The sequence below is a fragment of the Prinia subflava genome, chromosome 1, assembly GCF_021018805.1.
Source record: "Prinia subflava isolate CZ2003 ecotype Zambia chromosome 1, Cam_Psub_1.2, whole genome shotgun sequence".
Lineage (NCBI taxonomy): Eukaryota > Metazoa > Chordata > Aves > Passeriformes > Cisticolidae > Prinia > Prinia subflava.
In genome coordinates this window covers 66,365,156-66,392,096 of record NC_086247.1, presented here as the reverse complement: position 1 = coordinate 66,392,096, position 26,941 = coordinate 66,365,156, and the positions used below count along the sequence as shown (strand labels likewise).

Below are 26,941 nucleotides of genomic sequence, written 5' to 3'. Positions count from 1 at the left end.
AGCAACACCAGGGCCAACCAGAAGGATCAGAGACTGCTAAGCAAGGTTGCACTGAGCAGGCACAGACATCTAGCAGTGCATTACAGCCGCAGTTACAAACTTAAATAATTGCAGCTTCCTTCAGTACCCTTATACTTACACAGTGTTAAGTATGGCTTAATTAACAAACTTTTAATAAAAGCCTCGACTTAGCCAGGTCAGGTAGTGCAGCAATATTATAGATTTATTAAAAATAAAACAAAGAGGTCAGTGCAAAATTCTTAAAAGAATCTTAAGCTTACCAAGCAAATTGTGTGGCAACAAGTCAAAGCTTCCCACCAGTACCAGGCCATGCTTTAGTTCTGCTACTACTCAACTGAAAGTAAACATGATAGTGTCTTGCCTCTTTACAAAGAGAGAATATATCTCCATCTACTCAATCCTAATTATACTTCTGAGGACAAAGCAGACCAGAAACACATTTCCTCTGACATCTTCCAGCACCAAATAAAGTCAAGAAAATCTTTTCCTCCAGTGTTTACTTTCAAGAGACTAAAGACATTCTCCTGTCCATTCTATTCACACTAGAGGTAGTCTGTCAAAATATTCTCTGTCAGTCCATTCAGGATCACTGTTACCTAGGGAAAGGGCATACTTTGTTTAAAAAATAGAGCAGCTTTTGAAAAGTCTCTGAGAAATTTGAGTATGCCAGTTGTGCCTCAGTATTTTAACAATAGTACAACTTACTGATCTGATCCTTCACATACCCACTTGCTTCTGCTATGTAGTACTTTTTGCATTTTCCCTTATAACTAACAAAGTGTAAAAGAGTTCTGCCAGAAGTTCTAACTCTCCTTCCTACCTACTGGTCTCCCAGAATTTGTTACCATCGCTAACATTCGTAAGTTAAACAGCTTTACTTTTTAACATTCAAACTGCGTTTGCACTGTTTGATACTCTTAAGAAGAAAACCCTACACAGTACACTGAGAAAAAAAGCCTTAAGGTGCCTTCCCTCACTCCGGGTCACTTGTGGAGCCGCGCTGCTATTTCACAACACTTTATACACACCTTAGACCTCAACAAGCCTCGATGTTTGCCCAAGAACTCGCCTGAATCACCTCTGACTTAGCAGCATCTGCAGAAGCGGGGCGCGCCTAAGGCGCGGCCGCGGAGCCCCGGCACCCACTCACCCACTGGCTGCTGAAGTAGTCGAGCCCCTGGCAGATGATGCGGGCGGCCTGTGCCAGCAGCACCTGCACGCCCAGCGAGCTGCCCAGGCAGTAGAGCCCGTAGAGCAGCGGGCCCCCGGCGCCCAGCAGCAGCAGCAGCCGCCGCCGCCGCAGCACCTGCTCGCCCAGCGCCTCCACGCCGTAGTTGGCGAAGCAGATGGGCAGGAGGAGGGCGGCCAGCAGCACCGGCGTGCGGGAGCGGTGCAGGCGGCCCAGCCAGCGCCGCCCCAGCGCCGTCAGCGAGGTCTTGAAGGGGTGCAGGAAGGTGCCGCAGAGCACGGCCCAGAGCAGCGGCCGCAGGAACGCCTCCAGGATGAAGTACACGAGCACGGCGGCGCCGCAGCACAGCCCCGCGAACAGCAGCGCGCCGGTGTTGTAGAAGGCCTGCTTGATGGGCTTCTCCAGCCGCGGCAGCGACATCCCCGCCGCCCCGCCCGGGCCGCCCAGCGGCAGCCGCGGCATGGCCGCGCCCGAGCCGGGGGAGCCGCCCGCCCGCCGCTCTCCTGCCGGCGAGCCGGGGGGGGCCGCGGCGGGACTCGCGTCCGGAGCCGCGGCGGGAGCGGCGGGCTCCGCGCTATCCGCCATGGCGGGCACGGAGCGGGGCCGGCGCTGCCGGGCCGGTCGTGCCCGAGGGCGCGCAGGGGCCCCGGGCTGTAGCGCCTCCGCCGCCGCGCGGCTCCGGCCCTGCGCCCAGCCCGGCGGGAAGGGGGCGGTGCCGGCCGGGAAGAGAGCTGGGAAACGTAGTTCTGTTCCGGGAGAGCGGCGGCCGCGCTCTGCCCCGGCCCGACCGGCGGGGCTGTGCAGGGCCCTGAGCCCGCCCGGTCCCCGCCCAGCGCGGGCCGAGGCTGCCCAGCGCCCGCACGGCCTTCGCAGAAGAAGGCGGCCAAAGGCTGGAGCAGGGAGGAGCCAGCAGCTGGCGGCATCCCCATCCCAGAAATGCAGCCCCGTCTTGGTTCGCTGAACACTCTCCCTACTGCTGCTCGAGTCTCGGGTAGCGAAATAAATTCGGAGATTTAGAGTGTCATTGCGTGGTGGAGAACAAGTCTAGTTAGACCAGCTGGAGGATTTTGTCTGAACATGTTCTGGCAACAAATTATTTAACAAGGAAGCATCCGCTCTTTTACTGGCAGGCCCACTGAATAAGTAGTTGTTCAGTCTGGTTTTTTAGACCTGGCATTTATGACACTGTGTAGCATCAAACGCTATTTGCATATAATCTAGAGAGGAGCTAATTTCCTGCAGCTGGCATACACCAAACCCCTAAGTCCAGGCAAGAAGGCAACTGCTGACATTTTACTGGTGGTCTAAATGCATCTGTAATAAATGCAGTTGGTCTAAGCAAGATTTGCAAGGGCTGAAATCCATGACATTTGAACTAGCTCAGTGTTGGCACTCTGCTTCGCAAACAGTTTTCCTTCCATGGCTTAAGACAACCCTTCAGCAGGTACTAAAGCTATTGGTGATGCTGCCATAAAACCCTGAGAGGGATCTACCTCTTTTCAAGGAGGCAGAGCATATTCTCTAAGTCATAATAAAGAAGTCACATACCACTGAACATATAAAAAGTGCACAGATATGTATTAAAAAAAAAAAAAAAAAAGGAAAATAATCAGATTTCTGCTTTTTTAGAATTTACATGCAAGTTTAACCTTATGTAACTTCACGCTACATTGGAGTCCATGAGGACTTTAGTGGAGCACTTCTTCCATGATGGAGATGTTAAAAAACTGTAATTATCCTGAGTTGTCAATTGTCTTTAACTTGTGAAGTGGGAATACACCTAGTCATACCTAGCTTTTACATGCAGAGGAATACCAAGACAATGGCTAGATGAGTCCTATTCTTATCACAGTACCAAGAGTGAAAGGTAGAGGGTTTTCCACACACTTCTGTGACTATGTTGCAGTCTGAAGCTGTAGGTGGGGCTTGGCTCAGGCCAGGTTTTGAGACTTGGCACTGCAGCCCTGACTTGTCTCTGCAAAGCCTTTCCTGTCTGTTATGCTGAAGTTCACACTTGTAAAGGTTCCTCTGAGCTCCTGCAGCTCCTTGTTTTCCTTTTACTGAACAGATCACATGTAGGTTCAACAAAATACTTTAATTTTTGCCATGAAAGCACTTACAAACCTTACAGGCACTTTGTTTGATCCTGATGGTGATGAGGCATTACAAGCAGTTGTCCATATGAGAAGCTTTTATTGAACCTTAAACTGATACTGTCACTCACAGCTCTTTGATCAGATAGATCTGCCTCCCGGAAGGGTGCTCAAGTAGGAAATCAGAATGCATCATTACCTGAACTTTTCTCTTTAGTTCAGAAGCCAAACCCTAACGGCTAATTACAATACCTTTATTGCATTAAAGTTCAATTAGCAAGTGTCAATTACAATTTACACAGATGCAGAGTGGAGAGTTCTAATCCTTCTGTTAGCTAAACAGAGATGCCAGGAAATCAAATCTTCATAGGCACATCTTTATTCCTTTGATTTGTCTTAACAGACTCAGTCAGCCATGTTCTGCAGGAACAGAAATTAATGTCACCTCCTTGACTGGAGTGAAGCTATAAATACTGATTTACATAAGCCAAGGATCTGGTCCCTACTGTTTAAGACCTTTCCTTTCCAATTATGTTTTTCACTATCCATTATAAACAACTAAACATATTAGAAAGGGGGAAAAACCCAACAATGAAATAAAAGAAAGATCTCTAATTCATGTATCGCCACAACAGGATCACTTAAGAACAGGGACATGACCCATAAACGTCAGAAACCAACCTCTGAATCTCTTTGACAGCTGAGGGAGGATGTGTGATCTCCACAAGACACACCCCAGCCTCTAAAGCTTAATTCCAGAACAGACTTCAAATAGCAACTTAACAGCTGCTTTTGTCCAAGATTTGAAATGGTAAGAGATTTTAGATTAGATGCCCATTTAGGTATAACTTGCACTTGATTTAGGTGTTTTTGTGGTCAAAGACAAGTAGCACACCTCAGGCTCCTATACTGCCAGAAATTCTACAATAGTCTCTTTGTATTTTTCCTATTAGGAATTATTCAAGGTTAAAGAGGGCAGCAAAGGAATGCTTTTACCTCAGTGGAGAAAATATGTATGCACCTAAAAGTACCTGTGATAAGTACTGACAGTCTTTGGTGCTCTCCTATATAGAGGGAAGTATAAAATCAGGTATTAATTAGTAAAAGAGAAACTTGTGGCTTCTGTCTGTTTCTGCACTAGCACCCCTGATTTTGTGCTCTGAACTGACACCTTTTGAGTCCTGTTCAAGGATCAGAGACACCTCTAGCTCTTTATTCACTCCATGTGCAGTCAACATAGACTAAAGTTCCAAGCTGTCTTCCACATGGTACCAAAATACTGGGCACCGAGGCAGCCACAACACAGAGGAGACAGACAATGCCAGCGACTGCAAGTAAATCATTATTTACAACAAAAATAGCCACATGGAGCTATGAAATAAGTCAGGAACAAAGCCACAAGGTGTCAGCACTGGCCTGTGTATTTAGAAAATAACTATCCCTGCATGAGAGACTTTGTTTTAACCTGCATTACTGAACATTTGTGAACATTCAGCTGAGGTTAATCTCACTTCATAAATTCACCTCAGTTTAAAGACAAAGTAATACCATCTTCAGACCAATGAAAAGTACTCAATGTTAACTAATATAGTTTCACTAGTACCAGAAGCAAAGAAAAAAAAAGTTAATGATTTAAGATATAAACTTTGCATCTTTAGGTCACCTACATATACCTTTGCATTTTGGGCTAATGAAAATATTATTCTTTTATGCAGTTCAACTGCGAAGATGAGAAGGCTCCAAATTAAATGCCATTTACAAAATATCGGTGAAAATAAAATGAAAACAAATCCTTGGGAACACCATGTCTGAATGCACCCAGTGATTATAACCTGACTTTATTGCAGAAACAATGTTGTTCAACATCTCAGCTAAAGCGTGCAAAATTATCAGCAGAGTTAAGTTTGAATGATTTACACGGAAGGCTGTGAATATTGTTCAGTTAACAAGGGGAATGAAATGTATGGTTGTAAGGCAGAGCAGTCAATAGCACCGACACAAAAATGTTCAATCACTGGAAAAAGCATGCAAGACAGCACCTGTAGGACCTGTGGATGGAAAAAATCCAGAGTACTATTTTTCAGGGTTATCCCACATGATAGCTCTGTGCACAGAACAAGAGCCAGATATACAGAGACCTGAGTAATGAAAGAATGTTTGGGATTCATCAGGTTTGTGACAAATTCCTCACCAATCTGTCAGCAGTCATGTACTGAAAGACAAACAGAATATAATTTAAATCTATTTGGTATATGTAGTACCTCTACAGATCATGGCTTGGACAGTGCACAAGTAGCTGACACTCACAAGATCCATCCTTTCTTGCAGCTACAGGCTTGCAATCATACTATAAACACAACATACAGACCACACAGTGTAAGAGCAATACATTTCTTGATGCCCTCAGCCAACTTGTCTTCCCAGTCCACCAGTACGGAGCTAAAACACCTGTTCAAACCTGAGAGAGCTCAGAAAATGAAGCATCCCTGTTTGAGAGACTTCTACAGCTGCTTTTGCTTGCTGAGTATCATGGCACTTCCTCCTCTCTGTTGCCCATTTCTAATATATATTTCATTTTCTTCTTTTCTGCAAAAGCCTGTTCTGGCTGCTTCAGAAGCCATTCTGACCAAGGTAAAAGGCAGTGTGGTGACAGTAGATAAAGAACACCAGAATTTGTAAGATTGCAACTTGATCGTATTTGTATCAAATAGGTTATAAAAACACCACAGAGGTCACCACAGGAACCTCTAAATTCTACACTTACAGCAGTTGACAATGTGGTTAATACTTGGCTAAAACAGATATGATCACACTTACAGCTTCATTGTGATTCACATAGTGAAAAAAGAAAGTAGTCTTCTCACATCTGTTAATTCGCTAATGTGGCCAGCCTCACTGAATTAAATGGAATTAGTCAGCCTAATAAATTAAAAACCATGGCACGGGAATTAATTATTAACATAGGCAGCAGCAGAGACTTCTTTAACCTCATGGAGACTTTTTTCCTCCGTTATAAATGCCATACCACACATTTTCTTAGACTAAAAAGGCATTTATTGCAACAGGATTATAAATATTATTGTCTGTCACTGTCAAATAGCTAACAAGGCTCACTTGAACACCAACATTTAGTATAAAACAGATGTTACAAAGCAATACTGTAGGGCATGCACTGATTGTAAAGTAGTCCCGTAGGTCACTGTGATTTCATTATCTATTCACTCAGTGTTATTTTTGCTGAAAAGACTAGAGCACAAATACAAAGAAGTTTGGCAAATTCTTCTGGACTACAAAACCTCCATTCTGCACTCCTATCCAACCAAATGCTCATTGACTTCACATGGCTGCTGGGGATTGGCATACAGAATGAAGCCTAGCATAGAGAATGCAGAACACCACTTAACACTACAGTTACACATTTCTTATTTGTATGTTTCATCTGTATATTAGTCTTGACGATGGTGAATAAAGTCAAAAGGGAGAGATGACATTTCAGGTTCAACCGTTGCACTTCATGAAATACAAAATAAGTGGCAAGAGTTCACAGTTATGACAGCTTGCTTATTTGCACAGAGCTTAAAGCAAACCAGACCTCAGGATATATAAATCAAAAATATCAAGACATACCAGGCATCTGTTATAACCTAAACAGAACTCAATATGCTAATAAAAAGTATCTGCTTAAATAAAGGCTGGGCACACCACACACAAATGTCAAGGTCCCACTATTTCATTTTTCCAATGAGTTAATAGGTTTCCAATTTCATCTTTCAATCTCTTTGTCAAGACTTGAATGATAATTCTAGCTTTAAAAATTCTGTTGTGGTTATTATTTCTATTTCAATTCCTATCACTTGTTTCATATCACCAAGGGTAAAAAACTGAAAAAGAATCCATTGCCTTCTATGTGAGCAGTCAAGTATTTCAGAAGCAGACACCATATCCTGAAGTTAAATAACAAGATTTTGTTTGTCCTCCTAGGTTTAACTGTGGCATCTGTGCTTCCTTTCTTATTTCCCTACTACTCTGTATGACAACATTATTTTGACTTACTGAACTTATTCTTGTTTCAGCTTGTATGGAAAAAAAAAGTGAAAATAACACTGTAATATGTCCAAGACTGTGAGGCTAATTTTTGTACTGAAGAAAGAAGGCATGTGTGTATAACAACTACAAACATAATCCCCACATACGTAATATGTCAGGTTTATTTTTTTTTTTTCTCACAGATCATTCTGTCTCCCCAAAATTAGCTAGGAGACAGGGAACAGGTAAGGTTCTGTGTTTTTTCTTGTCTCCAGAGCAGAATTCAGCCTTTTGTTTTTAGACTCTCTTCTATAATCTTGTATAATTCTCAGACTTTACATGCACACACAAATACCTTCACCTAAATCACACTGCCTAAACACTAATTCTTTGAAGAATCCTTTTCATTATCTAAACCTCACAGATCACTGTTGTGAGAAATCAGCAGGAATATTTTTATTCCTTAGCACATAACCTAAGTGAATTTTTCATTTATTTAGTCTTCTACCAATACCACCATGGGAAATTGAACTGAATGACATCAAAACTAAGAGAGAGAGATGACGCTAAATAATGAGTTACCATAAAATGTTCACTTCCCTGAGTAAGCATTGGAGCCGTAACAGATTTCTAGGTGCTCAGCACTTCTGAAAAATCCAATTACTTCTTCAAAAGTGAATCTAAGAATCACTTAGAAACAGTTCAGAAAAGTACTGGTAATTCTGTAATGCCCTAGTCCATGAAGAGTACAATACTTTTACAGAAAGTATCTTAAGAATGCCACATAAAAGTTGATCTCATAAGGACCTTCCTAATGAGCCTCCAATTGCAGATCAGAACGAGCCTATGTGGAGCAGCAGCTGTTCTAAGATACAGGTTGTGAAGTCCCAACTCATACTGGTTTGGAAGAACATTCCTACTTAGCTAAGAAACACAGAAAGTGGGCGAAAGCAACAGTTGTGAATGACTGTGGAACCACGTCAGGGGAAGTTCAGATGGGACCTTGGGAAAAGGCTCTTCTCTACGAGGGGGCCCAGTCACTGGAACATGCTCTGCAGGGAAGTTCAAGGAGCATCTGCATGATGCTCTGATTCATATGGTTTTAGGCAGTCCTGTGAGAAGCACCATTTGTTAGACTCTAAAATCCTTATGGATCCCTTATGGGTCCCTTCCAACCTGAGATAGTCTGTGAGTTCTATTCAAAATACTTAGTAATCCAAGGGGAAAAAAGAACTGTCCCTTTCTTTACAGCAGATTCATTGCTATAGCCAAGTCATAACACAGATTTTCAAAGCAAGTAATGTCTTTTAAGTCTGCATTTTCACACCTATCAACTCCACAAGCTGCACACATCCTCTCTGACATTTCAAAATTGCACTGCTTTTGCCTCACTATCTGCGCCCAAATTAGGTAAGTTAAATAACCACGTTTAAGCATATATAATTTTATCAAACCTACAGTGAAAATAGAAAAAAAAAGAAGCTACCAAAGTGATTATTTCATATTAATAAAAAGATGTTTAGAAAAGGAAGGCTTACCTAGATCTTCCTCTGTAGTTGCAAAAATCAGACACATCAATATACAAATTGCATATAAATAACTAGACAAGAAAAATAATGTGAAAAGCTGGCATACGGTTAATTTTTTTTCTTTTTTATTAATTTTTGTACACAGGGACTTGCCATTTTCTTTAAAATCTTCCAGTTAGATCCATATCTATCCTGGGCAGGTTGAGGGAGAGCTGCCCAAGCAGACTGTTAGAGAAATAATGATAATGAAAATTTAATTAGAGGAGCTAATGTACAAAGCTGTTAAGATTTAGAGCCCCATCTTTTGATATCAGATTGCAGCCAGCGGGGAGTACCTGCTCACTGGCCATTGTACAAACTGAGCAGGCATTCCCTGCTGCAGCCAACTGCTGCTATTGCCTCTGGAGTCTTGCTGGATTTTTGTACCTCTGAAGGCCAGATCTCACTGGGAGCTTGACAGCAGAGAACATCTTGTGGCATGGTCTGACACGCCACAGCTGGGACCTGCCTAAAAGCCAAAATCTCTTTCAAGTCAGACTCTATTCCTTCCTAACCCTACATCAAGTAATATTTGCTTGGATAAAGAGTGCCAGATGGGCACTGCCACATATAAATTTATACAAAAATAGAAAGTATACAAAAACCATTAGCCCTTCCTTGTTATTTGTCCTTCCTACCAATCTCTCCATTCTTCTTTTCCAAGCTGTCTGGGTCACCAATGCCTCACAGTGAAGAATTCAAGCAAACTGCTTTGGCAGTTTCATTACGTTGAAATGGGGTTGAAAAGAATCATACCAATTTGTGTAAGCTGTGCATACCCACAGCTCCATGAAGCACTGAAATACTGTCATATTTAAAATATTTCTGACTCTATCGCAACTCTAAGGCTCTATGCAAAGTCATATTTTGTATAAAACACTAACACAATAGTTACTTCTGAAAATAAGTGATATTTGACTTTTTGTAATTCTCTGAAATACATATTTCCTTCTTATTATGTCTATTACCAAATACTTTACTTTAGGGAAATTATTTGGAGATGTTAAAACAAGAGGAGGGTGGGAGGAAGTACACCTGCTACACAATAGCGTGCCAAACCAACAAAACCACAGAGTCACAAAATGCCATTAAATGCTATTAAAGTTACATAATTTGCATATAAACTTTAATTCTGCCTCTGGAGTACTGGAGGGTGCAAATTTCCAATGGACCCAGAAAAGACCTGAAAGACCAGACAGAGGATCTGCTCTCTAAAACTGGAATAATTTTCTTTTTTTGTAAATGTCTGATGCATTGGAAGGCTGAGAACGTAAGAAAATAACAACAACAACAACCCACAAAAAAGAAAGACCAGTGTCTTCCCTTAACCTTACAGCAGTTATATCAGTTCTAGCAGAAACTAAGAGATAACTGCAGCTATTGAGTACATGGAGGCAGTTGCAGGGCTCTTTTTTTGCTTCAGACCCAGGATATGGTGCCCCAAGAGAGCTTCAGGGCTACTGCCTTGGTGCCATGCTTATGTACACCATACTCCAATCATTCTCTAATTCCTGTGCTGAAGACTGGGAAATTCAGTGCCAAACACAGCTTTAACGTCATTTAAACCAAACTGGGTTTTTTTTCAGATTAGCGAGGCCCCAAGTGTTTATTTTCTTACTATCCAAGTATTGCAAAACCCATCAAGACAAACAAGAAGGCTACAGAGGAAGTTCAAACTTTTCTCATCAATATGTTCTCTTTTAAAACCAAAACATTTCCCTGATCATAGAAGACAGCATCACCCGTTATCCAATGACATTACCAAATCAGCCTGGTGGGCTTTGTTTTTTGAGGGGGGAAATCAATTAGCATCTCACCTATACCTAAAAACCCAGTTATTTGATACCAGAAATTAAAAAAAAAATTGTGCAAAAAATATCTTTCTAATTAATAACCACAGTCAAATTTCCAAACAACACCATACTCTAAATATGCCCTCTCTAAACTCAATGCCTCTGTATTAAGTCATTCTACAGCAGGAAATTCTTGAAATTAAAGCACTCAGGAATTTACTACTGTTTGGTAGTAATCACACTAAAGAAACAAAAAATTATTTGGAGAGGGAAATATCTGCCTCCTTTTCCAAAGCAGGCCTTTTCTTCTAGCTTGTGTTAGTATCAGTCAATTAGAAAAAAATAATAAAACAAAAAGTCTTTGAAAAGCCATAATCAATTAAAAATTATTTTGAAGTCTGCTACTTTATAGTAACTTCATGTAAGGGATAAATCCTACATTTCAGTATTAAAAATAAAAACAAGAAGACAAAATGTGAAAACCAAAATGCTCTCCATGACAAGTTACTATGCTGACTCAAATGTTAAGACTTACCGAGCATCATACAAACTTACATATCACATTTTCCTTATAACCTTTTTCTCCTCAGATTTCATCCCAACTACCAATTTTTAGATACTCATACCTTCTTTGTTTGTCAGCTTGAATTCCATGGTCCTGATTTTCCCACTGTGAAGAGGAACTCTTAGATAAACTCAGTGCTAAACTCAACCATCCATTTAAATGCCAGATAATAGATTGTTTTCCTGCTTCCTGTGGCCTTTTATTTCCTCCCTTTTGATTAGAAACACTTTATTAGGCTAATTAAGTACTGTGAAGTTTAGGTGAAAGATTTTTTAGAAGTGCACATTTCTGCTAATACTTCAGCAAGAGAAAAAATATGTTGACAAAAACACAGCACACTGACAAGTAACCTGAAAAAGAAATAAAAAAATAATGTAAAATACTTTGCTCTTGCTTCAAATCCTGAACTTTAACCACATCTGGCTCCATGTATCCCCAAAGCAGATTGACAGCTATTACAAAATTTTACCTTGGTATTATTATTGTCATCTATAACGTACCTGTGTGCTCAGGTTCAACAAGACTATCCTAAATCCAGAGCTCTATTAAAGAAGAAAAGAGAAGCCAAACTGGGTTTCTATCCAAGTTCAGTACCTTTAAATTATTAAATTAGCCCTTTAGTGGGTAATCAAGTAAATGGCTGAAACAGTAAAAACCAGGCCATAAACTAAAGCAACCCTCAGGCTCTGAGAAAGAACTGCAATATCTCAGCTGCCTACAAATCAGCACAAAGGAGAAGGAATTTACCCTAATGATTTCTTCACTTCACCTGTTTGCTGAATGTAAAAGCTCATTACCCAGGCTTCTGCTTATCTGCTCCAGCCAATCTTAAGGCTAAATTACACAGCTGTTGTGGGCCAAAGCAGACCTTAGTAGGTGGCCTCTACTTGATCAGATGATAAGTTAACCAACCTGAGAGAAGTCATTTATACTAAATAAAGCTATAGTATGCACTCTAAAAGTTCACTTCTGAATTTCTCCTCCCTCTTCCAAACTCTAATCCAGTAATTTTAAGTGAAAAAATCCTTAAAGACATCAATGAAAATATAAAATATTAGTCTTTTGAAATAGGGATTAAGTGTTTCTTATGAAGATAAGTTCATCTTCAATCTAATTCATATACCTTAAGCATAGGTTTGAAGAATTCTGACCCTAAAAATCTTAGTCTGCAAACATCAATCTGTGAATAATGATGCAAATCCAGCCAAGCTAGTTAATAATTTTATACTCCATGCAGCAATAAGAACAGAAAGGAGTTGCATTACATATACTTTATCAGATTCTACATTAGAGAGTCCTCAAGTGTACCACATTAGATAAAACTTTGGCACTATTTATATTTTAATTCCACTTAAGTAGAATTTTAGTGTAAGTTGGAAAGTGAATGAGTAACCTTACTAAGCACATTTGATTGCTACATGTAAACATGTCATACACTTCCTATTATGTGAAGAACAGAAATTCTCCACTCAGTTTTTATAATATTCTGTGGCTCATAAATGCATTTTGACACTTTTCATCTCTGTAATATTTAGCATTCCTCTTCTACTATCTATTGTGATAAAAACAGCTAATGTGTTTCCTTTTTAGCTCATCTTTTTCCACAACACTTACATTGTAGCAGTCAGTGGTTTGATGAACGAAAGATACTGTTGTTCTTATTAATCCCTGTCTTTCCTTACGAGTAATCTCATTTATATTTCCTTGTAAGATAACACCAACTGCCACAGTCACTCTTAACATGAACGGGGTTTAGTGGCATACAACACAGAAAAAGAGATTACTACTGCACAATTATGTAAAAATATATTTACACGTCAGCAAAATTGCTGGTTTTTTTCATAAAAAGAGAAAAATTTATTTAATCTATTAGGAGGACATCCTATGGCTTGTTGGGAACTTTTATATTCTGCATGTTTTACACCTGGTTTTCCTGTGTACGGAGAATTTATATTGCTGTATTCTCCCTTCCCCTTGTTTAAATTATCTTCTAGCTCACTCTTTCAAAAAGGGTATTGAAACACAATAAAGACATTCGTCACCTCCTTCTGTTGAAAAAAAAATCATGCTAATGCTTGAATATGCAAGTTTAGTTTTGCTGTACCACAGCAAGTACACTTTAATAAATATATATAAAAAAAGAAACTGGGAGAACTGTCCACTACCAAAGGGCAGGTTTTATACTGCTGTGTTGGTTTCCAGATATTAAAATCAGAAACTGCACTTGGAGTTGTGATCTCTGCTCTAGAAGTACCGAACAGCATTGCAGTGTTTTCCTAAATTTGCTTTTGTGTAGCAATTTGGAAGGCAATTTGTTATTTGATAAGATGTCCATCACTAAATTCCCCTAAACACACATACAGGCACCCCTCCCAAACACACAAAACACACACACATTGATTTTACAAAAGTCTCATTTTCCTTAAGCAAGTAATCACAACACTGAAAATATTCTCCTATGTGTTCACTGATGATTCTTAAATGATTTGTCACCACTCTGCCACTGAAGGAAGATGGTTATTTCACTCTTCTGAGAAGCTAACTATGTTCAAAAGCAGCTAGATGAGGATGGTGATGTGATATAAATTCCAATAGAAAAATGCATTGTCCATCCATATAGCCGTCCATCCTGAGAAACTTCCACTGCCAAATTCTTGCTATTTTCCATTGGTCATGGGGTTCCCATCAATAAATAGAAGGTCAGTGCAACAATGAGGAGCAAGCAGAATGGAGAAGAGAAGGTTTGATAGGCAGCTGAAGGCATGAAAATATCTTCGTACTTGTAAATGCTGACAACGCGCTCTGACACGGGAGGAGAGTCTATATCGTGACGAGTTATGGAACCTTTAGCAGGTAAGCGCAGAAAGAAATAATGTCAGATCCAATTTTTTCTGTAACTCTACTGAAGAAACAGCTAGGCAGACAGGTAATTTTCAAACCTACAGAAGCATGCAATATTACACTGTCAGGGAGTAGGCTCATTTCTTTGCTTTCTGAAATTAAATTTCTGAATAAAATAAATTAACTTCAAGTAAACAACAAGCATATTTCAAAGGAGTTAAGAATTCAGGTTATGAAGTTCTTCTACATTCAGCTTTGGGAAGTGGGGATATATATATAGCCAAGAAAACAAGACATGTTGGACTCCTGTCTTTCTTTTTATCCATTGCTATCCATATCCTCATGCTGCCAGAGTTTTAGTTCATTAAAAAAATAGGGGAGGGGAGAGGGCGTGTCTAGTAAGCATCATGTAGTTGAAAGACATTCATCAATTTTGGCACACCAACTCAGTTGATAACACAGAGAACAACTTACCCTGGATTGCTGGACCCCAAGCAAACAGGTAGTACCAACTCAAGTGCAAATCTACGATGGTTTCTTCTCGGGGAACATACACAGGACGCTTGAATCGACACGTTACGCGATTGTTTTCAAAAACCCCTTCCTCATCTCGAGCAGGATTCCTCTGGATTTCTTTAGCCCACTGACCAACATTATAGAAGTGGTGTATTCGGACTCTTCCGTTATCATCATGAACACAAGCCATGACATCATCTCCCCCCTACAAGGTCAAAAAAGAAATTGGAAGGTGAAAAAAACAAAACGGTCATAAAACACTTCCTCATTTATGTATATAATTTTAATTATTCAAAACTAATCAAGACCTGGGATGGTCTTTCCTTCTTTCTAAGTTACATATATACAAATATTTGTTCCCCTAACCAGATGTCTTCAGTAAGATTGAAAACACGTTAAGTGGGTAGCAATAATTATATACCCTTACTGTCTCTAAATTCTCTTTTGGATCTTTCTAAGAGTTATTTTACTTAGGATATATTTCTAGGATATGATATTATTCTGACATCACATCATTAATTGACCTGTGGAAGGCTGATTCTTTTATTATTTGTGAAGTTCTGGCATACTGCTTCATACTGTAGCAGTCTTGAATCCCTGATGTGTATAAAATCCACTGCATCAAATCACGGACAGAAAACCCATATACTTTAGTGAGACAGAGGAAATACATCTACTACATATGAGAAAATAATAGCATCAATTAGAATAAGTCTTTTCTAATCTCATGTTCACTTAAGGGAACATCGTTGTTCATATTTCTTTTATTTCATGTAAGAAATGTTCAGCAGGTAGTAACAGAATACAGTATACCACAAGATACAAAGAAAAAACGTAATCAATGTGTGCTTCTTCCCTTAGCATAAACAGCCACCAAAGAACCAACAGACAGAAGGAAGAAAGAGCCACGTATTTGTAGAGGTCGTTCATTTAAATACTGAAGCAGTTGCTGGAATAGTTACTCAAGGTGACTGCCAGAGTGGTAGAGCACAGGGATGAGCATTCACTTCAAGGAGTACTATCTCACAGAAGCCTTAGCACACAGACAAGAGCCATTAGAACACTGTCCAAGCTGGATGAGTGCCACAGTTATCAGTGTTGTATCAAACACAGGCCCTGTTCCTCCCATACTCATCTTTCTGATATGTCAAACTGATAAAAGACATGATACTTGCTAGTGTGATCATCCCTCAGTTCCTAATTACAGGGAAAAGAGAGGAAAAGGGTGTATTTCAGCACTATGGGAATACTGCAATGTGCATTTGTAAAAGATGTGCCAGAAGTGAGGGGAAAGAGGCGACAATCAGGTAAAACACATGCTTGAACAGTTTCTGCACCTTGGTGCTGCTGCAGACAACCTTGCCAGCCTCTGTCTTGAGACTATCATCACTCTCCATAACTTATTTGCCAAGTTAAACTTTTATACATCTAAGCACTAATCCCTCATTCTTAAGCACAGAGAGGCAAAAATAAAGCTGTTTTTACACTTAAGGAAAAAATACTAAAACGGAAAGAAAAAAGTATTTTGAATCTCTGTTAACGGAATGACATTTCAAAATCCTGCCAAGGCACAAAAGCCTGAAAGTGGAAAAGCATCATGTTATTTGAGACAAAGAAATAGGTCATAGGACTTTAAAAAAATCTACTGAGGACACAAAGTAATTTTTTTTTCCTTAACTTCTGAAGCTATTCAGGCCACACTATTTTGATTAGGGCCTCCAAAGCATAGCCCCTTTCTCACAGCAAAGCTGTTTTGACCCAGAGCCATTTTATCATCAAAGCCTGTGCATCCCAGGACACCAAAACATTCTGGAACTTACAAAAAAGATTATGTCAGCAGGGGAGCTAGAGAAGAAGAGAGATGCTAGATGGTTTAGCCCAGCTGACTTTATGGGCATTACATGATATGTGGAACGAATTTGGAAGCAAAACCTTTTATTTTACACTTCCTTATTCTTTTTACCAGAAGCTCAGACTTACCCTGCTGCTTGCTGTGCCTGCTTTCCAAGTGGCTGATGAGAGGAAGGCAGTGGGACCCTGGTGTCCACTGCAGGTACCTCAGTTACAAACTGGTAACACAATCTGATAGCTTGGGGACAAATACTTAAAGGCACTGAGCTGCTTTGAAAACCCTGCTGAGTACCTGGCAAGCTTCTAAGCTCTTCCCAAAATCTGGCTGTAAAGCTGTTCTTTACATCAAAACCACAAACTGTTTCTTCTGACATGAACTGTCCTTTATGACACAAAAACCTTCTATTGTCATTGTGTTTATTTACAGTGTCACATTAAAATACATGTAGTAATGACTGAACAGCACTTATCCTCACATTTTCTTTCTATTTCTCATTTTGGGTCTAGTAAAAATGATGTTAAGTCAGTGCAAGTCTTCCAATTCATTTTTTGTGGGTCCTCGCACAGGATACCTAATTCCTGTATTTTTTCAGACTGCTACTTTCAACACTACAAGAAACAGTCCTTTCTTTGACTTGTGATTTAGGACATAGGTCCAGTATTCTTCTATATACTCAGTAGAGTTTCTGGACATGAACAGCTATATTATAAATTGCATTTTAATCCAAAACATTTTACCAAGGATCACATACAAAACATCTTTGAATAAGTCACCTATGGCACAGGTTTTTTAAAGTCCACACATGACATGCTTCTGTTTTGTTCATTGAAACTCAATGAAAAGTGGAGCTTTTGAATGAAAAAGTAAGTACAGGAATAAGCATAAAACAGAGCCTAATAGAAATCCAGAACAGAGAGAAGAAATTGTAACAAGACTGCCTTCTTGAATATAAATGTTTAAATTAGCAGGAGTCATTCTCTCACACATTTGTGGCTTCCCTGGAACAACGCATAGGTATGAAAGAAACACAAAAATTTGCCAAGTTAAACAATGCAATAAAAATTTATACTGCTGAAAGTCAGCTGATTTTCTGAAGAATACAATTATTTGCTATTCAGTTTATGATGTGTCTTTTGCCTAAATTACATTGACTTAAAGTGCAACAGGACATTTCCATGTGAATTGGCTTATCCCTGAGGGCTTTTCTAATAAAAAGGCAAAAAGCTAGTGACATTCAGACATTCAGAGCTGAACTGAAATACTGTTGTAGTTCTCAGAGAAGAAGGGAAAGGAGATGTTAGGAAGGATGAAGCAGTTTTCTGTGAGGCAGTGCTCCCAGAGGGCCTACTGAATGGTGCTTTATTTTTAGCAAGTCAGTTTTACCTTATAGGCTCTGTTTCTCACCAACCAAATATATAAATGTATATAAACCATTCATATCCTAGCATGTGAAAGTGTGTGTATTGCCAGCAGGAAAAACGGTACATATCTTACCATTTTCTTGTCTGAGGAAAATCCCACTGCCACCCAGCCATCTGTGTCAGCACTCAGCTCAAACTCAACATCAGCTCCTATTCTGCGGTAACTCAGAAAGTAGTCACAAGTCTCTGCATTGCATCCAGGTTTGCCATACCTAAATGGAATTGGAAATATACATAACTTTTGCCTTGAAATGTCCTGCTATGGAACTTAATTAAGGTTTTGCAAGAAAAAACCTAAAAGAATGTATTTTGGCATGACGGCAGTAAAGCATATATTCTGCTGGACATAAAGTAGCATTAATTGTTTACAGTTACTACTCATTTAGTTTAAGAATGTATAATATTCAAACAGTAGAACAAACAATAAGACAAAATGTTACTCTGTTGACCTTCCTTGCTATGTTTTTTTAAGTGCTTCATGAAAATACAAGAAAGAAATGTAGGACCATAACTATGACATGTATTCTTACATAAACTGGTGTCCTCAAATAATGTAGCTTGTACTATGAAGTATGTTCTTAAATAACAAACATTTACTAAAATGACTCTGAAACATTAACGAAAATCGCCAATATCATTAGTCAGCATCTGTAAACATAAAGCTATCTGCACTGTTATCTCGGACTGACCTGAAGCATCCCTTGGTTTTTCCACAGTCATCCACCCTGATTTTTGCGAATGGGTCCACTGGAGGAGCAGTAGGGAAAGGGTAACCTGTATAATCAGAATAAATAATTACTAGATAAAATACAAGGAGTAAAAACCAATAATACTAAAGAGAAGGTGTTCCAGTGGCATTTACTTTGCTGATTACTGAACTGTTCAGATGAGTGACTACTTTGTCACATACACAATGCATCCAATCCAGATGGTTCTGGATCCAGGTACCAAAGTAACAGGAATAACTGAAAGCAAAACTTTTCTAAGGTTCCCTACATTCATCAAGGAGGGAAAAGAATGCTGAAGGGCAAAAGTTAAACGTAAGGCAGCAGGATCATGGACCATTGCATTCAACTAACAATTAGGGATTTCTGCTCCGCTCTCTCTTTGTGCACTCGCAGTCCCCTCAGGAAATCCGTAAGGGAACTGAGTCCTTAGCCATAAATGACAGCATTAGGTATAAATGCAGGCAGGGCACTGGATGCAGAGCTGTAGGAATTGATATGACAGGACCTTATAATACATCCTCCTTTATGAAGTAAAATAAAACACACATTGCAGTAAAAGGTAAGAGAGTATCAGGAGAGGGAATTGCCTGCAGTTACGGCCTGCCATCACTTGTGAAGGCAGACCCAGAAGAGCCAGACAGTGAGAATTACGATTCCAAGCAATCCCGTCTGCTGGGCGGTAGTACCAGAGAGAAAGTGTGAACGTTTACCAGCAGACCTATTCAATCTTGGCCTGTGGGAGTGGTGTCTGCTGCATAAGCACAGATATTTTAATAGGATGGTCTTTTACTTAGCCAGATGAAAACCAAAGTGCTAGCTGTGGAACTAGAAAGTCCTCTGAAAATGCTTCATTGAGTAGGAGAAGTGCTTCCTTGAGCAGGAAATGAACACTGCAGTTAGTTACAACACCAGCACACAAACTTTTGACCAACACATTGTTGCACATTCGGGAGCCCTAATTCACTTCTCTAGGTTTCTGACAATGGCAATGGAGCAAGTATGCTGTAAGCTGCAAATCCCAGCTGCACGAACTGTATCAAGGGCCGGCTAAATTACCCTGCATAAGTAAGTTTGCAGAATTTCGCAGCAGCGTGTAGCGGCGCATTACTGAAACACAGGTCACAGGCCATGACATTTTCTCACTCCTTACTTTTTTTCAAATCCATTGGACAAATGGTTTTCAATGCAGCCTAGCCACAAAAGTGGAGTTTTAGCATTCCGCCATTTGCACATTCCAAAAACCCACACCAAAACCCACGACCACGCTGCTTCTTGACACTTTTGGGCATCACACCTCCTTTCGAAGCCCACACACCCCAGCGCTCCTTTTTTCGCTACCAGCCCGGAATGCTTTGCAAGAGGGGCAGGCGAGGCGCCGCCGGCCGGCCCCGCTCTGCGGGAAAGCGACGGCCCGTGTGTGCCCGGGGATGCCCGTGTGTGCCCGGAGATGGCCGTGTGTGCCCGGGGATGCCCGTGTGTGCCCGGAGATGGCCGTGTGTGCCCGGAGATGCCCGTGTGTGCCCGGGGATGCCCGCGGAGCGAGGCGGCAGCTCTGCGGAGAGCGGGCCCCCTGCGGCCCCCTGCGGCCCCGGCGCCGAGCGGCAGCGCTGCCTGAGGCCGCCCGGCCGGCGGAAGATGGCGGCGGGCGCTGGCCTTCGTGCTGAACAACGCGGCCACAGCCTCCGTCCCGCCCGGCCCGGCCCGGCCCGGCCCGGCGCTCCCTCCCGCCCCCGGCCGGGCCGAGCCCCTCGCCCGCCGCGCCCCGCCCGGCCCCGCCGCCAGCCCCGGCCGCCGCCGCACCCTCCTCGGAGAGGTAGCGCAGGTCGTAGAACTCGCTGGCGAAGGTGCCGTACGAGGAGTCGTGGTGCCGCGCCGCCTCCTCGCCGTGCTCCCCGCCGCCCGCCTCCCGCCGCCCGCCGCCCTCCTCCGCGGGGCTGGCGGCGGAGCCGGCCAGGAGCAGCAGCAGCAGCGGCAGCAGCAGGCGCCGCCGAGCGCCGCGGCTCCGCTCCGCCATGGCGGCGGCGGCGGGGCGGGGAGGCGGCGGCGCCCGAGCGCGGCTCCGCGGGGGAGCGGGGGCGGCGGCCGGGGGGATCCAGCCCCGGGGACGGGCGGTGCCGGAGGGACCGCGGGGGTGGGCGAAGGGACGGCGTGGGAGGGTGGTGGGGGGAAAAGGGTTCGGGGCGGCGTGTGCGCGGGGATGCGCGGGGGAGAGGTGTGCGCGGGGATGCGCGCGGGAGCGGGATGCGCCGGGAGCGGGATGCGCCAGGAGCGGGATGCGCGGACGTTCACAGGCACAGCCCTGGCAGCACCGAGGGACCGCCGCCGAAGGATTGTGTGTGCGGTGGCCTTCCCTGGATCACTGATTTCCCGCGTCCCACCCCGCAGAAACCCCGCCGCAGGGACGGCTCCCACCGCCCGGGCACTGCTGTCGAGGGGCAGTACCCAGCCATCCGTGACTGCCCCCGTGGCCTCGATTCACTAAAGCCTCTTGGCGTGTGCTTCAAGAGGACGTGGTAAATCCTGCTCAGTAATTGCCGGGCAAATTTAGCTGTTTTTCCATTTTTTTAATTTTAAAATTATTATTATTATTATTATTAATAATTATTAATGACTTCTGGGATGGGACTGAAGACACAGCGCGACTTAACATTCTTTCCAGGTAAAACCCCATGGCAGCGAGCGTTGGCTACCTGATTGCATGTTCTTGCTTTTTATTTTTATACAATGTAACTGCAGAAATACCAATATTCTCCAAACCTGGTAGGACTGAAGGAAATCCCAGGTTGCTCCCAAAGTTGTCTTGGGCTCTGGTATCTGATGCTGGACTTGTAACTAGGCATTAAGCATACAGCTGCATTCTTACTGTGCTCTGGTATCCACAAGTTGATGGAGGAACTGTGGCCTTTCATCCCCTGCATTTGTAAAAGCGGCTTTTTTTCTTGGGTTTGGATTGCTGTCTTTTGGTGATAACTTATAAAAGTGAAATATAATTTCATTTTTATATTATTATGCATGGTCACACGTCCTCCTCTGACAGTCCGGAATAAAATTCAGCAAAACATCAGGGGAGCGGGAGGGAGAAAGAAGACACAGCGGTCAGTAATCTTCTGGAAATTAAAATAACCCTCAATTTAAATATTTTCTTTTTTTAGTATCAATGACTGTACTGAGTTACTTTTTGGTGAGGCACTGAGACTGCCCAAGACCTAAGCTGCATTAGGGATAAGTTCATTTCCTTGGGCTGAGTGGTTGCTTGTCATACCAGGGTGTGCTCAGCTCTGTCAAGTGGAGGGTGTTAAGTCACATCTCCATGGTTTATTCTGGTGCAGTAGCTATTTCTCACTGCAAATAGAGGAATAGCCACACAGAGGAAAAAACATAAGTTGTGAAGATAATACCAGTTGCATGCAAATTCAACATGTTCCACAGTAGCATATGGAAAAAGCTATAGGAAAGCAACAGCAAGCTCAACTGCAAAATATTGAGTCCCTTCTTCCTACCTCACTGAGCTTGGCAAACTTTAGCAGGCTAGTGGAAAACAAGCAAATAAATGGCAATAGAAAAGCCCTTATGAATCAGGCTAACAGGAAAGTCAGGTTGCAGCTTATTCTTTCTGGCAATAATTAACTCTGATGAAGGCCCCCCATCTCCCTTTTTGAAATAGCTAGCCGAGGGTTGTGGTGCCTGTGAAGAAGCATTTGCTCAGTGAGGGAGCAGCTGTCAGCTGCATGCTGGTTTTTCCTCCCTGGGAACAGGCTTTAGCACACTGTGATATGGGCAATGCTTCACAGTTATTGTAAACACTTAGGATATTTGTCATGTATTGTTTGTGCCTACATGACACCTATCATTTTAAATCTGGCAGCTGAGATAACTGTCTGTGATTACAGTGGAGCTGCACTGATTTTCTAAAGCGAAGCTATGGCTAAGAGACTGACCTTCCTCCTTGTAAATGCTTAAAAATTAAAACTAAAATGCTCCTGAATTTTTTGTTGCTTAGTAGAACATCTTGTGCTTGTCTGAAGGTTGTTCCTATCTCAAAAATGGGTTGCTCATGGGAAGCAGCATCACATTGAGACAGGTGGAGCTCTAATGAATACCTTCAGTGTTCACCAGACAGAAAGGTCTACACTGCAACTAACAGCACTGCCAGAGTACTACAGGAAAGATCCTTATCTGATTAAGTAATTGAGGTTGTCATCAAAAAAATGCATTAACAGAAAGAGCCCAAACTGCAATTGCATCAGCAGCCTTAACCTTCAAATGCCTGGACGCTCTGAATGCCTATTTCTCAGCTTGCACATGCTTGTAACACCTTTCTTAGAGGGGACACGAACAAGCAGTGTGAGATCCACAGGCTGGAAGGCATTGCCATCCTCTGGCAGCAGGAGTCCTCTTGCTTTGAGCATTTCCACCACTTCTTGTGCCATTGCCTCCTGCCTCAGGGGAATCTAGCAGTCAAATCTTTGGATGATTAATTGCTCTAGCTGGGCAATTCTGTGGTGCTAGCACTCAGTCTGTGGGTGTTGTCCCAGGACTGGAGACCAGATTTATCCCCAGCCTATCCTCGAGGCCCACCGTGCCTTCTTTCTTGGTGGTTTTTGTCATTCAAAGTATACCTTTTCCCTGGAGGCTCATGCTTTTTGGGGCCTTTGGACTAGAAATTAAAGTTTCAGGAATAAGTCATAGTTTATATGACAGACATTCAGAAAGAGAAAAAAAAAACCCAACTTGTTTAGTTCTCCTAGTAATTTCCCTCCAATCAACACATACTGAAAAATTAGTATGTGTCCATCAGTGCTGACTGAGAAAACAACTCCTGAGACAGCAGTTTTCTTACAGTAAATCTGTAGTAACCTCAACCGGAGTTTATAATTCATATGCAGTTTTCTCAAACTCTTACAATGCTCTTGTTCAATGTGGGAAATGTATCTACTCTACAAGTAATTTATCTTGGGCTTTCCTTTATTAAACAACAATAAATTGAGAAATTGTTGAATCATAAGTTTTCACTAGTAGTCATTTATCCTGTGCTTTAGTTAACCACCTGGAACTTTACAGAAGCATGATTGTGGTAGTTACTCAGACTAAGACATGGGAGAAAAAATACTAGGAATTTCTTGCAAGCAGAACTTTTTCACAGCATACAAAACAGAATGATGATGGAAAATATGTCAAATGTCAATAGATGAAGTACATCTCTCATGAGAAAAGTGAAAACTAAGTTACTGCCTTAGAAAACCCAAAACATTACAAAGGAAAAAGATGTTTGCTGTTTCTGAAAGCAGCTCACAAAAGAGATGGGTGAGCTTTTTGGAGGCATGGTATTGCTTCAGATCTTCTGGAGAAAGGCAAGAACATATAAACTCTAAGTATGCTATCATCCAAATAAAACCTGCATTAGAGCCTTAGATCATATTTTTCTCAGCACTGGTGAATTTTTCATTTTCTGCTATCACTGAGTTATGTATCTGGTCTTCAAGAGTGATTGTGCCTTTGCAGTCATTACTGCCCACAACGGTACTATTTCTGTAAAATTAATCTAATGTGGGAAAAAACAATGCCTCCAAGCTCTTTTCCACAAGCATAACATGCACCAAAAGACTAAGTCCAGAACTAAATCAGCATGAGTTTTGCTTCAGTAAGCAATATGGACCCTTCCCAAGGTATATTCAAACTACAGCTTTTTTTGTTTGCCTGTCTGTTTGTTTGTTTAGGTGTTTATGTGTGTGTGTGTTGGTTTACATCAGGTAGTTTATAACTTTTCTCCCAAGACTGATTTTTTTACCTCCTGGCACTCCTTGCTACCCCAGCTGGAGTGCAGTTCTGGGAGATATATCTACGCTGAAAGCCAGATCCACCAGATGGTGGCAGACTCTGCACCAGGAGGTTCTGGAGAAAAATGTTACACATTTTTTTTAAAAGTCCTCATTACAAAGAGGTTATTTATAGTGTTATTCTAATAAGGAGCCAAAACAGAGCAGCCTTTTATTAGAACTTGCAATAAAGGGCATTACACTGAGGCCTCCCTGTGCATAAGTACCACGTTACTCACTGTGCAAAAGTTGGCCCAGAGGGCAGAAAAATTCAGCTTGTATTAGCAAAGAGTTCATTTAGGTAGGAATGTTTTAAAGAGTTTAAGCAGCATTAATTCAATTAATTCCACATGTGACAATGTCATTTTATCCTAATTATTTAAGAATTCAGAAACAGAGTGGGGGGGGGGGGGGGGGGGTGGGGAAGAGAAACTCTGTTCCCTCATGAAACTTCATCTGAAGAGTTACAATAAAAGTCCTGTAAGTTTGCCTGTTGGGAAATAAGCATTTAAAACAGCCCTTCCCCAGTCCAAATACAGATATCTGAGTCAAATTATTATTATTATTATTATTAATAATAATAATAACAATAACAACAACCACCTTATGTTCTAGGTGAATGTAAGTGGATGAGAGAAAGCAGCAGAGGAGCTCCTTTTGGCTCACTCCTCTGCAGTGAAGGTGCTTTCTGTATGTCCTGGCCGAGGCATCTTCAGCCAGGGGATCTGAGGGAAATAGGCCTTGGCCCCTATTTGTACAGGCTGCTGGAGGGTATGCTTTGTTTCAACCAAGCCATGGAGAAATTCCGAGATTAGGGCAGTTTTCTCTTTCCCTTGGAGTCGTTGGAGTGCAGTGAGGAGCAGCCCCCAGGCTCCGGGAACATGCTCTCAGTCTGCCTTAGGCATGGAGCATCCCGGTCAGCCCCTTCTGCTCCTGGAGCTGCCGGCGCCCTGCCCAAATACACCCAGCGCTCTCCACGCTCATTTTCGGGCTTGGGCTGCCGCACAGGTGCTTTCTCTCTCTCCCCCACAAATGTAATAACGCGTTGCATTACAGCTGCAAGTGCAGCTGTGGGGTGTTTTTGAGGAAAGGGGGAGGGGGCGGCAGACGAGAGAGAAGAAATGGAGGAGACAGACGTGTCCCCAGGAGACAGCCGGTTAACGCTGGGCACGATGCTGCCGGCAGAGATGGTGCCAGGCGCTCCCCGGGCCGGAGCAGCTCCCCGGAGCCGGGCCGAGCTGAGCCGGGCTGGGCCGGGCCGAGCCGAGCCGAGCCGAGCCGGGCCGAGCCGGGCCGGGCCCGCAGAGCCCCGGGGCTGGCAGTGGCACCCGCCCGCCGCCGAGCGGCACCGCGGCACCGAGGGACGGCCGGGCCCCAGGAACACACGGCGAGACGGGACACGGGGCTCTTCCCTTCCTGCCAGCAGCAGGGGGATGGAGGGGACGCCCCTCGGGAGTCCCTTAGAGCCAGTCCGGGGAGCTTGAGGCAGCCGGGATCATCCCTGCTGAGCATCCTGAACAAGGCGCACAAGACCCGAATGACTGGAAAACCAGTGGGGCTGCAAGCTGGACTCCTCAGTTCTTAAGCAATAGCAAGGAAAAGGTTTCTGGAGCGGTAGGGTGAGTTACACAGCGAGGAAGGGAAATTCCAGCCCAAATTCCAGCTTTTGTCTCACGCCTCCCTCCTTGCATGTCACTATCTACAGGCATGTCTGTAGATGGCAAAGTCAGTCCGGTGCACAAGTGGCTTCACTGACTTAAAAACGAGATCTGTTCTTTTGTTCACATAAAAACAAGGGAAAAATAGTTATACAGAAGGATTTGGGTACCAAAGAAGTCCACACTGATGGAGAAGAGTTATACCTCTCAAAAACCTCACTGCAGACTTTGGTAACATCCACAAGGTGCATAGGAATCTTTGAACCATGGGTGTAGGGACAAACTAAACATAGAACAAGTTACTCTGACGTAGAAAAGAACCCATACATCTGCTAGTGGTAACAACAAACAACTTTAGAGAGTCTGAATATATTGTTTTGAATGGCTTGTAAACTGTTAAAAAGAGAGACATTTTAAACATTGCTAATTTAAATATTAGTAGCAACTTACATAAATGACAAAGTCAGGTTTACTCCTCACAAAATCAATGAACTGAGAGTTCAGTGTGGTTTATTTATCCAGACATTCTAGAATACAGGAATTTTAATGAAACAGTGTTAGTGAACAGAACAAAACATTCTGCAAAGGACAAGATAAGGAAACACATGCCGTTTAATGTGGGGATAAAAACATGCTATTTGGTGGTTGTTTGAGGCAAAGCTGGGGATCTCTAGCTGCTCTTACACCTCTTTTTTCTACTAACTCAAAAAATTGTAACATTGATAGATGGCTGGGATTTTCTAGTTAAGATCTTCATGTGACCCAAGCCGTAAAGAATACTGAGCTTGTTTCCTTGTTTCTACTGTGCAGGTGTGTAATGTATCCTGGAGTTAATTCAGTATTTTTCATACAGA

General features: G+C 42.4%; 2 protein-coding genes across 3 annotated transcripts in view; both read right to left on the bottom strand.

The window, feature by feature from the left end:
* Positions 1–2,167, bottom strand: part of TMEM245 (transmembrane protein 245) — a 73,210-nt gene extending 71,043 nt beyond the window's left edge. The window contains exon 1 of one of the 2 annotated variants that reach the window (XM_063398961.1): positions 1,172–2,167. In XM_063398961.1, the coding sequence (XP_063255031.1) occupies positions 1,172–1,795 (624 nt within the window). In that variant the 5' untranslated portion in view covers positions 1,796–2,167. The remainder of the gene's footprint in view (positions 1–1,171) is intronic. The other variant, XM_063398970.1, reaches the window with a different exon arrangement.
* A 3,024-nt stretch (positions 2,168–5,191) lies between these two features.
* On the bottom strand, positions 5,192–20,628 carry FRRS1L (ferric chelate reductase 1 like). Its single transcript, XM_063398949.1, has 5 exons — positions 20,414–20,628; positions 18,575–18,659; positions 17,959–18,097; positions 14,571–14,817; positions 5,192–14,099 (listed from the first exon to the last, which is right to left on the bottom strand). Exons 1-5 carry the CDS (start codon positions 20,625–20,627, stop codon positions 13,927–13,929), a joined length of 858 nt encoding a protein of 285 aa, XP_063255019.1. The 5' UTR covers position 20,628; the 3' UTR covers positions 5,192–13,926.
* Between the last annotated feature and the right edge of the window lie 6,313 nt (positions 20,629–26,941).

Excerpts from the sequence above, each read along its gene's own strand:
- FRRS1L (XM_063398949.1), bottom strand. The coding sequence starts at position 20,627 with ATGGCGGAGCGGAGCCGCGGCGCTCGGCGGCGCCTGCTGCTGCCGCTG. Across the intron at positions 18,098-18,574 it reads AAAACCAAGGGATGCTTCAG|GTATGGCAAACCTGGATGCA; the intron begins GTCAGTCCGAGA and ends AATTCCATTTAG. Across the intron at positions 14,100-14,570 it reads TTGGGGTCCAGCAATCCAGG|GTTCCATAACTCGTCACGAT; the intron begins GTAAGTTGTTCT and ends TACCTGCTAAAG.